Source organism: Alligator mississippiensis, chromosome 2 (assembly GCF_030867095.1).
Source record: "Alligator mississippiensis isolate rAllMis1 chromosome 2, rAllMis1, whole genome shotgun sequence".
Lineage (NCBI taxonomy): Eukaryota > Metazoa > Chordata > Crocodylia > Alligatoridae > Alligator > Alligator mississippiensis.
The window spans coordinates 239855305-239867952 of record NC_081825.1 but is presented as its reverse complement, the minus strand read 5'-3'; the positions used below and the strand labels follow the sequence as shown (position 1 = coordinate 239867952).

General features: G+C 42.2%; 1 protein-coding gene across 4 annotated transcripts in view; it reads left to right on the top strand.

The window, feature by feature from the left end:
* The window catches only part of RTF1 (RTF1 homolog, Paf1/RNA polymerase II complex component), a 52723-nt gene that overhangs the window by 18149 nt on the left and 21926 nt on the right, over positions 1-12648 (top strand). For all 4 annotated transcript variants that reach the window (XM_059722976.1, XM_059722977.1, XM_059722975.1 and 1 more), the window contains 2 exons: positions 143-347; positions 11940-12054. In XM_059722976.1, the coding sequence (XP_059578959.1) occupies positions 143-347; positions 11940-12054 (320 nt within the window). The remainder of the gene's footprint in view (positions 1-142; positions 348-11939; positions 12055-12648) is intronic.

The following is a 12648-nucleotide window of genomic DNA, read 5'->3' as shown; positions in this document are numbered from 1 at the left end:
CTTGTAGAACGTGTTTGACTTTCATTCTTATTTCATGCTATTGCTTCTGAATAATGGAAGACTAATGTTTCACATCCCTCGTCATCTGAGCAACTTTAGTTTTGCCCCAGTTCAGTGCAACTGTCCTATGGTTTGATTTCAGGTGAGGTGTCTGACTCTGAAAGCAACAGCTCTTCCTCCAGCTCCGATTCAGATTCATCCTCTGAAGATGAGGAATTCCATGATGGCTATGGAGAGGACCTTATGGGAGATGAGGAAGACAGAGCTCGGCTAGAGCAGATGACAGAGAAGGAGAGGGAGCAGGAACTGTTTAATCGGATAGAGAAGAGGGAAGTGTTGAAGAGAAGGTGAGATGATGAATTACTGGTTGTATATCTTAACTTCTGTAGAGTGTGGCATTGATTATGATATATTAAATCAAGATTTGTTAATCTACCATCTCAATTACACTGTTGAAATAATAAATTATAGAGCAACATTAATGCAGCAGTTTTGCATAACCACTATATTTTGTCTTCTGTAAAACTCATATGGAAAGAGAAATAGAAAACACTGCATGGTCCAGGTGATAAAGCAGTGCTGGAAGCCTTTAATTGTTGTAATGCTTCTTCTGTCACCTGTAGCTTGCTGCCTTGATACTACACTAATATCTTTCTGTATTTAAGATATTTTTAAAAGGAAAAAAAAGGAACATGAAAGAAGAATCACTTAGAATTTTTTCTGACAGGCTTAATAGCAGTTGATAGACTTTCTCACGTAGCACTCTACATGAGTGTAAAGCAGTGGAGCAAAGGAATTAAACTTGGGGAGTTACGTTAAGTAAAATTATTGCAGTGTAGGCTATTATTCATGATGGAGGTAAAATCATTCTAGATCAGTGATTCTCAACCAGGGTTAACCCTGGGGTGTCAGCAAATCTTTTGAAGGGTACTGTGAGGTGTTAGCAGATAAACTAAGTGCATAAGTGCAGGCTAATGCTTGTCCCTGCCTGGATGATGCCATATCATACAGCCAGGCCTCTCTGCAGGAAAGCGAGCTCTGTCATCTGTAAACTTGTGGCTTGAGTGGCATCCAATTTCAAAAACAAAAGTTACAGAGGAGTGCTTCAAGTCCAGTGAGTGGTGCCTTGAGTCCAAAAAGATTGAGAACCACTGGTCTAGATATTAGGATAGAGCACATCTCTATAAGAAGCCACAACTGATCTCTCTGGGTGCATCCAGACAAACATGGACATTTGTTTCCCTGGGGACAAGTAGAAGTGACACTTGTCCCTAGGAAACGCCTGTGCCACACACACTCTGGCACATGGCAGGTTACTCTGGGTAGAGTGAGGGATGCTGAGGCCAGCAACTGTGCTGACCCCAGCTGCCTTACCTGGGGGCCTCGGGGAGCTGCAGCTGTGTTGGGAAGCCTGGCTTGCAGCTGGAGCGTGGCTCTAGTTTTGGGTGGCACACACTGCTGCCACATGCACTACCCCACATCTTTTAAGCATGGGCTTTTTTGACCCTGGGATCTCCCGAGGTCAAAAACCTCCCCCTGTGCTGCAGAGTAGCAGTGCAGAAAATGCTTGCATGTGAAGTGTGTAGTGCCACAGACAGGTTTGCAGCACCACATACCACATATCTACACTCATTGGACATGGCCTTTGAGTCCGATTCACTTAAGGGAGATCTACCCTTTCTTTGAAAAGTCACTAAAGAAAGAAGGGCTTCTGAAGTAACCTGACTGTTTTTCCTTCACAGTAGGAATCCATTTCTTGGGGAAATCTGTGGTGTGACTGGTTTCTATATAGACTGGCTGCTTAGTCAGGGTAGAAGTGCACATTGGGGATTTTGTGTGTGTTTGTATCTAACTTTTTTGGTATCTACCCCTAAGACCTCTTTGGGAATTCTGTTGCTTGATTGCAGAGGAGTCTTTTTTTGTGGTAAGCAGTCTATAACTTTCAGAACTGAACCCTGATTTCAGTGAGTTTACCTTCTGCCTACCTAAAATTTACCTCTACTCGTAGGTAACCTGCAATCTCTCTATCTCTCTTAAGCAAGAAGCAGTCTAGTTAGAGAAAGATTAAAATAGCAGCAATCAGTTGTCTGGTTATAGCAGATCAGGGTCAACAACAATCCTTTTCCCACAGTACTGAAGTACATAGTGGGTTGTTAAATTTCCATGCTTGGCTCCCACTGGAAATGGGCTATAAGACTGCATATGCACTCAGTCTGTTCCAGCAGTTCCTATGTGCATTAATGAAACCTGATTGCTTTACTACACGACTCTGTGGGTTTGTGGCAGATGCATTGGAAATCATGTCCTACACCAATCAAGACAAATTGGGAGATTTGAGGCAATAGGGTTTCTTTTTCACTAATTATCTTTAGTTTTATGCAGTTCTCTAAACATTTGTTTACTTCTGGATATATTTGGCAATTACTATCAAAGCTTCTGCTTCAGATGCTTCTTGTTAGACAGCCAATGGAGAAAAGCATCACTTTCACTCCTGTACTTAGCAAATGAAGCAATTAGTTAACCAGAGAGGCTACATCAGGTTTGTACCTAATATGTGGTGTTGGGCATTGAGAATTTTTTTTTCTGAAATGCTTGTGAGCTAAAGAAAAGGAAGCTGTGGATAGGATGACAAGGGTCTTGAACCTGCAAACAGGAGGAAGGGAGCTGTGGAGGAAGCATCTGGAAATTGTCTACATAAGCTACCTATGCATTTATAGTCGATTCATTTAAGTTGCACAGAAGCTGGAAACATTTTAACCATCCACACTTTTAAACCTTCCACTCTGCACTCTTCCATGGGTCTCCTACCATTCTTTTTTTACCATTTTTTTCCCCCAGGAGTTTGTTTCTGGTTAATTTATCTTATATACTACCTTATGGTGTATATCTTTCCTGTCATCCTGCTATTTAATGACAATATTTGTTCTCCCAATTTTTGTGTAGGATAGATTCTCCCCCCCCCTTCTGTATTCTTTTCCTAGTTGCTTTCCCCATCCCCTTTTCTCTTTGTATAGAAGTTGGACTTCTGGTCTATAGTTGATGCTGGTATGATCAACTATCAAATTACCAGTGTGCATCATAACTATGTCCCAGCCTGCCCTTTTCTAGATCCTAGTTTGTAACTATTTCTTCCAAAGTCTTCTCTGATCTGTTACTGTCTTAAAATAGTTCAAGGGTTGTGTTCTATCCAGTCTGTATTCCTAACTCCATTTGCAATCCTGGAATTATTGGATGTTTCCTCTAACGCAAACGGCAAGAAAAAAACAGTCGATTTTAAATAGTCATCTCTGTGTCTGAGTTGAGATTAATAAATTTAGACTCTGCAGAGGGTAATACAAAAGGGAATGAGAAGTTACTCGACTTACAGTAACTGGAGTTCGAGATGTGTCATCTGCGTGCTCATACCACTGGGAGTTGTACATACAGATCACGAGCTTGGAGACTTTGGCAAGCAGTACCACTATGGAGCACATGCATCCTACCTCTCCTTGTGCTTTGAACCAAGGGTATATATGGTGATGAGCACCTCCTGCACCTCAGTTTCTTCAGCTGCAGAATCCAGATGTGCAGGACTTCAAAGAAGAGAGGAAGATGAACACACATCTTGAACTCCAGTTGTAAGGTAAGCAGTTTTTCTCCTTCGAGTGATTGTCCATGTGCAGATTCCACTGTGAATAACTCCAAAACAGTGTCCAAGGACAGGATTTCAGACATTTGAGAGCACAGTGACTGAAACAACACATTTGCAAATGCAGCATCTGATCTGAAGGTTTTGGAGATGGCTCAGTTTTAGTGAGCTGCTTTACAGATTTCAGCTTTGGGATTGTTGCTAAACAATGTCACAGAAGCTACCTGAATGATTGAATGAGCCCTGGTTGCTGAAGGATAATTCACTTTGTTTGTTTTGTAGCCTGAACATATAATTAGAGATAGACTTGGAGAATCTCTAGGTGGGAATTGCTATATCCTTCATCCTTTCTGCTGGACCTAAGAATTGTTGAGGAGACAAAGGGTGTATGTCACTGTAAATAGCAGGTTAACACTTTTCTAACATCCATAATGTGGAGTGACGCCTTACTTTTCCTGAAGCTTGCTCATCCAGAAGCATCAGATGGTGGATCTGATAGGTGGAAATATGTGATGGCAGGAACCTGGGATGAGTTATCAAGGAAATTTCATCTAGATTGAATGCCATATAAGAGAGGGCTTCATCATCCCTGCTTGGATCTCCTGCATTTATCACTAAGGTGATAACAGCCAGAAATGCTGTCTCCAATCAGTATAGAAGGGAACATGGTAACATAAATTCAGAGGGTTTCAGTAATCTGTTAAGTAAGCTACTGAAGTCCTATGTTGAGATTGGATCTCATTACTAGTAGGAACACTTAAGTTTTGTGGATTGAGATGACTGTCTGCTCTTCCAAGACTGGATGGCGAGCCAAAATATCTTTTAGAAGCATTTTGGTTGAGTCTGGGGACAGGTTTCTTTGTTTGAGATTTACAGGACTAAATGCCTCACTTGGAGCATAGAACGTTTCTTGCCAGCAGGCTAGTAATCTGACCCATTTGGCCAGGAAGCTCCATCTAGTAATGCTCCATTTGCTGTTGATCAAGATATCTGTAGCTGGGAAAAAGCAGGATGCTGTACACTTGAGTTATCCAGCTTTCATTCTGAAAGATGGAGCAAGTCGAGCTCTGAGTGTAGTATGCCTTCCTTGTCTTGAGAGTATTTGCAAGCTCTTGGGACTGAAATGATACTAGAACTGCCTTGGCTTCTGTATGGTTATCAGGATGAGAATGGCCGAATATCACTTGACTGTCCAGTGCATTATGAATTCAAGTGTAGAGCAGCATTTCTGTGGCATTAAAAAGACACAAAGCTGTGATTCTGAGCTAGAATCTGGCATTTCTTTTGAGTGGTGGGTCCTGAGAGAACCCCATTTTGAAAACAAGATCTGAAGAATGGAGTCTGATCTCTTGTTCATGGCTTAGAGAAAAATGTCTGCTAAGTCTGTCCAACTGATCTGGAGGGCAAATATTTATGCAGATAGAAGTAACCAAAGTTTGCACCAGTCCATTGCTTGGTATCTTCTCTCTATGTAGGCATGTTCTTGGCCAATTTTGTCAGATATCCTGGAACCTGGCTTGAGGAAAGTGTATCAAGGATGGTCCCAATGAATGTGATAGGATGTTGTTTCATTTGCATTTGTCCTCAGAGCTTTTGTAGATATCTGTAGGTCTTCCCCTTACCAGTTGCTTATCTAGAAATGCTATGCTGAATTATTATTCTTCCTTAAGTAGACAACTACTAATGGAAGGACCTTTTGCAAAAAAACTTTGTAGCTGTGAATAGACTGAATGGGTAAGTCCTTGTACTGAATTTTCGACCTAATGTTAATTGTGGGAATGTCCTATTTGCTTGTATGGTAGCAGTGTGAAAGTAGGCATCTTAAAGATCTAGAGATTCAAACCAAACTCACCTATCCTTCTGGGAAGGAGATTCTAGTGCCTAGTATCACTGTCTTGACTTTTGAGCTTGAAATTTTAAATTTAAATGAAATTTAAGCTTCCTTGGATCCAGGATGGGCCTTTTATCAGTGCTGTTGGGGAACTTCTGTGGCCCTACAGAAAAGAATAAGGATCTCTTATTGCAGCAAGCACTGAGATGACTTTCAAGACCCACTGGTCTGTGGTAATACAGATTTAAATCTGAATGAATTTGGACAAGACGGTTCCCATCAGGTTGTGCAACGTGGCCTGGAATCTGTGGAGGAGGCTCATACTTCACTGAAAATAGCTGCTTGTGTCTGGTGGTGAAAAGGAACGACTGAGCTGCCAAAGATGCTACTTATTGCCTGTGAAAACAGATTCTTCAGAGGTGGTTCAAAGGCTTTCAATGAACAGATTAGGAGGCAGTTGGAGCTGTAGTCTTCTGCATAGTGTACGAAAATTGTATTTTGTTTAGGTCCCAGTATGTAGACTGTGGAATGCTGCCCTTGAGTTTTTTAAAATATATAGTCCTTGACAATCTTGGCCCTAGCCAGGTCTGCACTTAAATGGCAGGTGTTTGACCACATTTTGGACTTTCTGAGGGAACCCTACAGCCAAGATGGTAGCTTCCATGTTGATGCAGGAGCATCATATATCAAGATACTGTCAGCTATATCCAAGACTGTCTGGCAAGTAGCTTTTTGCTGGACTTCTGATGTAGCATTTTTGGCTCACCAAAGCCAGCAAAGATATTCTCTAGGTTCCAGTATTGTGATGGAAGAGTCAGTCTCTTCTAGTCCTGAAACTCACATTTTGCCAGCAGAGCTTGGTAGTTCATCCTGACCTGGAAGCTTGCCAAGTTCTCCTCAGTAAACAGTTTTGCTTTTCAATGTGTCTTGTCTCATCTGACCTCTTCATTTTGCTTTTTTTTTTTTTTAAATTAAAAAAAAAAATAATTGGGTTGAATGGGATGTAAAAATATCAGACCCCCTCCTCCTCCTCCTCCCCCCCCCCCCCCCCCGAGAGAAGGAATACATTTTGCCTACCAGAAAATGTGGTGGGCCGCATGTGGTTGGAGTCTGCCACTCTATTTTCATTGCTTCCATGATGGGAGAAGGGTTATCTTTCCAGTTGATCCAGTATATCCTCCAGTTTATGCATCAGCTGTTCCCCTCACTAGTACAGTTACATTGGCATGGCAGAGTGAGGAGCTTGGCACTAGAGGCTGGGTATCATGACCCTGAGAAGGGCGACACATTCCAGTAGCTGTTCTCAATGATCCCGTCTTCCCCATGGAATAATCAAATGTACTGAGGGAACACTATACAGAAGTGTCAGTGAGTTCTGAATGATGATCATCATGAGACTGACCAAGAAGGTCAGGGAAATAACTCTATAGATGGTGGTGTTGTTCTGGGGGTTCAAGCCAACTCTCAGGATTTCAATATTGCTCTGTTAAACAGGTGGGTGGGACACAGTTGCACATATACAAAACTCACACACTCTCTGTGTCTCTGTGTCTTCCTTCCCCCCCCCAGCTCAGGCACATACACATCCAAACTAGGCTCATTCATACTTATCACCAGTTCAAGCACATACACTATACATGCCAAAAGTTAGACACAGAACACTAATTTGTATATCATGCGCACAATGCTAGTGTGTGTGTGTGTGTGTGTATAGAGATTATATATATCTCTATACACACACACACACACACACACACACACTCACACTAGCAACTTAGATACACACACGTTCAAAGTAACCAGTCTAGGTTCATGCACACCTATCACCAGTTTAAGCCCATACACGCTACACACACCACATTTAGACAGAATCAGTTACCAGTTACCAACACCTGCACATCCAATACACATACGTGGATTACCAATTCATATACCACACACACACTGATATCTATATATGTGCATATATATGTGTATTCACTAATTTACACACATACTACCCACCTACACATACACACGGGTGAGTTTCTAAGTTGGGTGTTGTGATGTGCATGTATGCATGTGCTTGAGATACCTGGGGAAAGGTTAAGGTAAGAAAGTAGAAGTGTAAGGTGTTAAAGTTACCAGGACCGGGATTAGAACCAGTAGACTGCAGGGGCCTGGGCTGAAGAACTGAGGCTCAGAGGTAACTTTAGGTTAATTGATCTTAATTGATTAAAAGACAACGGCCCAAAGCCTGCAGAACAGGGAAGCATGCCAGCACAGTCTGGGACTGGAGCCAGAGCTACCAGGGAGCTGAAAAGGTAGGTGCTGGAGAGGGAAAAGTGGGACTAAGGGAAAGTGTGGGTGTTAAAGAGGGGCTCTGGGTGTGGGGGAGTCAGAGGATGGCTCCGGGGCAGCTAGAAAAGTCTGGGAAGCTGCGGGAGGCGGAAGCCTGAAAACAGAGAGACGGACAGCAGAAAATCACAGAAAAAGCAGCAGGAGAGACTGAAAGGCGGCAGGGGCAGCAGGAAAGCAGAGAGGCAGCAGGAGTGTGGGAAGCAGGGGGGCAGCAGAAAGTTACAGGAAAAGAAGCAAAAGAGACTGAGAGGCAGCGGGAAAGCAGAGAAAGGCAGCAGAAAGTCACAGGGAAAAGGCAGTAGGAATTGAGAGGAGATTGGGAAACTAGTGGAGAGGGGTGGGAGCTGGAATTGAGAGAGAGAATGAGGCTGGAATTTAAGATAAGGAAGGGACTGGGATTCAGTAAAACATGACCCAGCTCGGGTTTGCAAATGACAGTGGTTTTATTGAACAGGGGAGATGGTGACACAATGCCAAATTGGTTCCCTTGCGCCCCCCCCCCCCCCCCCCCGCACACACACACACACACACAGCAGCAGGGTTTAAAGAGGCTTGGTGCAGGGGCTGAAGTCCAGGAGAGATGGAGAGAGTCCAAATTGGAGGAGGTGGTATGCAGGTAATATCTACCTATCCAGGCTGGAAGGGGTCCTTGTCCAATAGGTGTTGTCCAGAGTGGGGTCGCTGGCAGGGCCTCTGGGTGGATAGGTGGTGTGGCATGGTGCTGGTCCAGATGGAAATGGTGTTCCCACTGGGTCTGTCTTCACTGCCTCTTTTTATAGGGGCAGACCTTGTGTGACCCTAGTGACAGGAGGCATGCCCAGGCAAGGGTCAGCCCCTGGTGTACTGAGCATGTGCGCTCCATGCAGGGATGTGCAGTTTTGGGTGTCTGTAATGGTGAGAGTTGTTGGTTTTGCAGGGTCCTTTGTCTTTCAAATGCTGGTCTTGTCTCTGTTCCTGGGGGAGGTCCGTGGTTCCTGGGTGAATCAATGTGAGGCGATGGCCCAGTCATTGCAGGCCATTTAGTAGTGGCCTGCTACCACTGTATTTCAATTATTTCCAATCGCACTCATTCATCGGGGAACCAGTTTACATGGGAGGGGTACGTGACTCATACAGTTGCAACATGGGATGCCCAGGCAGAGGACAGAAGATGGAGACTTGACATGACTTTGGTTTACTTACAAACACAGGCCTAAACCATACAATATCCATATGAAACAATAAAAATCAATATGAAAATGATGATAATACAATATACAACAGTAAAAATCAATACAAACCTAATATACAATATACAACAGTGGATATCCAAAACCAAGAACTTGCTACCAAAATAAAAATGTTTAAAGCTTATCCTACATTTTAGCTTACTTATACTTATCTATAGGGAAAAGGGAGGGAGAGAAAAAGTCAGAAATGATTGGGGAAGGGGAGGGAATACATTTTAAAATAAATAAAAAGAGAGAAACGGGGTGGGGGGGTTGCTACATTGTTAAGATTCTGGTGCTGTCAGAGATTAGAATGGAGAGTAGCAATGTTTTCTAGCTTCTGTAATGCAGACTGGTGCTACTGTGCTGCTTACTAAGTTATTACCTGTTGTCACTTAAAGTGGTCGACTGGAAGGAGGCTATAGGGGAGGAGGAGACCTCATTGAGGCACACTGCCGTATAATGTAGAGACCCGCGTGCCAGTGAGGGCATGCCTTAACAAGGAGATTTGCTGCGGATAAGTTGAAGGATGATGGAGGTGGACGCTTGGTGTGACTGCATAGTTTCTGCCATACCGTGGGCACCAGCTCTTTAATTTGAGGGTTTTGGGTACCTGAACTTGCCTGGGAACCACAGAGTCTTTCAGGAGATGTGCAGATTTCCTTATGGAGGATCCTTTAGTTGGAGATCTACCCCTTGAACTCTTTGCTTCTCCCTTGCCAGTTCTCATTCTTGCCCAACATGGTTGCTGATAAAAACCTTTAAGGCAGAAAACTTGCACTGGCACTTCGTCTTCCTGGCAGGGAGTCAAAAGGGGTCTTGGGCTCCTGGACCTTAGGTCAGAGCCATTTCTCTCCAGAGCTCAGGAGAGAGAACTATAGTCCAGCTTCCCTGTCTTTACACATCTGGGAGCTGAGAGAATGCTGTATGGAGTATGTCTCTGATACAAAAGATTGATCTAGGCAGAGATAGTCTCATCACGGGTGCAAAACATATAAAATGTTTTTTTCTTAAGAATGAACAAAATCTTCCAACAGGCAATAAAAGGAACACTATAGCTAGTTATCTACCAAAAGAAATTTAGCCAGAAGGCCTAAACCCCAAAAGTTGTTGAATGGATAGAGAAGGATCGCTGTTGAGTAGGCAACTTAAAGTTCCAGTTGGAGATAGCTTCAGTCAGAGTTGGCAACTCTATTTTGGGAGAATTTTTTTTCTTGAAGGTATTCTGGGAGACTTTTTTCCTTAAAATATCCTATTAAAATCTCACAGCTTGCTTTCAATAGTCACCGGGAGATTGATGCTGATTCCAGTAGACTCCTGGCCAGTCCAGGAGGGTTGGCGACCATAGTTGGAGATGAGGTAGTTGAGAAGATCTTGGTGTGGGAAATACACATGATCCATTATCCCTTCAGTTTTGTACTGAGAGGCAGTTCATATGCATACTACAGTGGTGTTAGCCAAAATTCTCCAAGCTGAAGCACATAAGGCTCATACGTACCCACTCAGGATTGTGCATGTGGACTGTCATTCAGAGGAACCAGTCTTATGTAATCTCTTCCTCTCCTTTTGCTCCCCCCGCCCCCTTCCAGCCTAAGCTGTTCAGTGACCAGCTGCTTCTTTTTGTTTCTTGATCTTTCATCTTATGACAAGATGCAGTGCATTGTGAGCGGGATGCCGGGAGATGCTACCTCGAGCTAGTAACAGAAATCTTAATAGTGTCTTGGAAGCTGTGGCTAATAGATAGCAAGTGATATCCTTGTTGAGGAAGGAGGCCTTTCAAGACTCAGTGGGTGACAGGGAATTTCAGACTGAGCAGTGTGATTGGGATTAAGTTCTTGTCTCCCATCTTTTCAAGAAATTTAAGATGGATTTACTTGGCTAGTTTCCTTCAGAATGCATTACTAAGCATATGTCATAGCCTCTCCGACAGTTAAATATTCCAGTGAGTGTACTGATTTGATAAGGACCCAATCCTACAAACATTTTGGCATGTAACTAGAGTGGAGAGGACTTTACCTGAACAAGAAGATCTAGATGTTTCTCTTTAGGAAAAAATGTATCCTCAGATTGATATTCATTAAAATTGATGGGAAACCTCTCTGCAGCGTTGATGCTGTGTGTGTGAATGTTGAGGTCATACATATACCAAACTTTGGTTTCTTTTTTCCTCTCTCCTTTTTTTTTTTCCACCACTGCAGACGCAGCTGCTCTGCTCCAGAACACGTCTCCTTTTTGTCTGCATGCTTCTACTCTGAACTTACCATATATTTAAACAGAAACTTTACAGTAGTTTTTTGGAAAACTAATTAATGTTGTGGGATAGCTCCCTGTTTTCTGGCTGTTTTACAGTGTTTACCATGAGTTTTAGTACTGAAATCAAGTTTGAAATGTAAATGTAGATCATTATCACTTATGTATGCTTTTTTCTAGTTCTTTTGTAAGCACACTTTAAACTGGAGAGTTGAACACCAAAGCTTGTATGTAGTGCTGCAGAAACGTTTGTGGGCTTTGGGCCTTAAGTTATCTCAAGAACTTAATTGCATGCAGGCACTATTTTGTAATATAATAAATAAGTTTGAAAATTCAAACATTTAATGTTGCAAACTCTTGGAAAGGCAAAAGTGGGATCTTGTATATTTGAGAGACAGCTCAAACTGTTTTTCAGTTGCTGATTCTTACTAGATTTCTGTACTCTTCTGCTACATTTCCTGCAGTTCAGCTGTAAGGTTTTGATCACATATCAGAAGTCTTTAACTTTATTTGCTATTTCAATGATTCCAAGATCAAAAGATCAACTTCTGTCATAGAACTTCCACTCTTTATCAGTTTTAATGGTCTTAAAATTGGGTGTTGTGACCTTGCCTCTTTTGTATGCATCACAAAATTTTCAGTCATATTTACCTCCTTTCTTCATTTTCTCTCTTTATGCCAGATTTGAAATAAAGAAGAAACTTAAAACAGCAAAAAAGAAAGAGAAGAAAGAGAAAAAGAAAAAGCAAGAGGAAGAGCAGGAGAAAAAAAAGCTCACACAGATCCAGGAATCTCAGGTAGTGTACACAACAGATTCCCACTATTTAGTGGCCCTTTTATCCTAGGGCTAAATGCCACTTCCTATCCCTGCTATCCTTCCGAAAAATGCCCTAACAACATGGCCTTTAGGTTGGGAGGAAGGGGAACTTAGTTCTTTTTAGCCTTTTTCAGATCACTTTAAAAAAAAGAATGCACTACCAAACAGGTAATATTTTAAAGGGGGGGTGAATATTGTGAATATTTGCCATATATGAATAATGTGTGTGTGTGTGTGCACGTGTATAAGCAACTATTCACAATAAAATATAAAGGGGAGAAGACAAAATCAGGCTGCATCTGTTGTGATACTCTAATAAGGTTTTTTTTAATTATTGCTTAATTGTTCTGTTTCTGAATGACTCTTTTTTGCACTTCTTTATGTAGAAGTTTGTCTGAAATTTTACACACTTGTTCTTAGGCCAGGAGTGAACTTTTTAAAGAGAGTTTGACCACAAACACTTAAGCCATTTTTGAAAAGAGTAGAAAAATACTTTTGCTCTTTAATGTGTTCCTAGTGCCTCAATGGTATAGAGTAGATAGAATCTTTGAAGTTGATAGAGATGTAAGCTAGT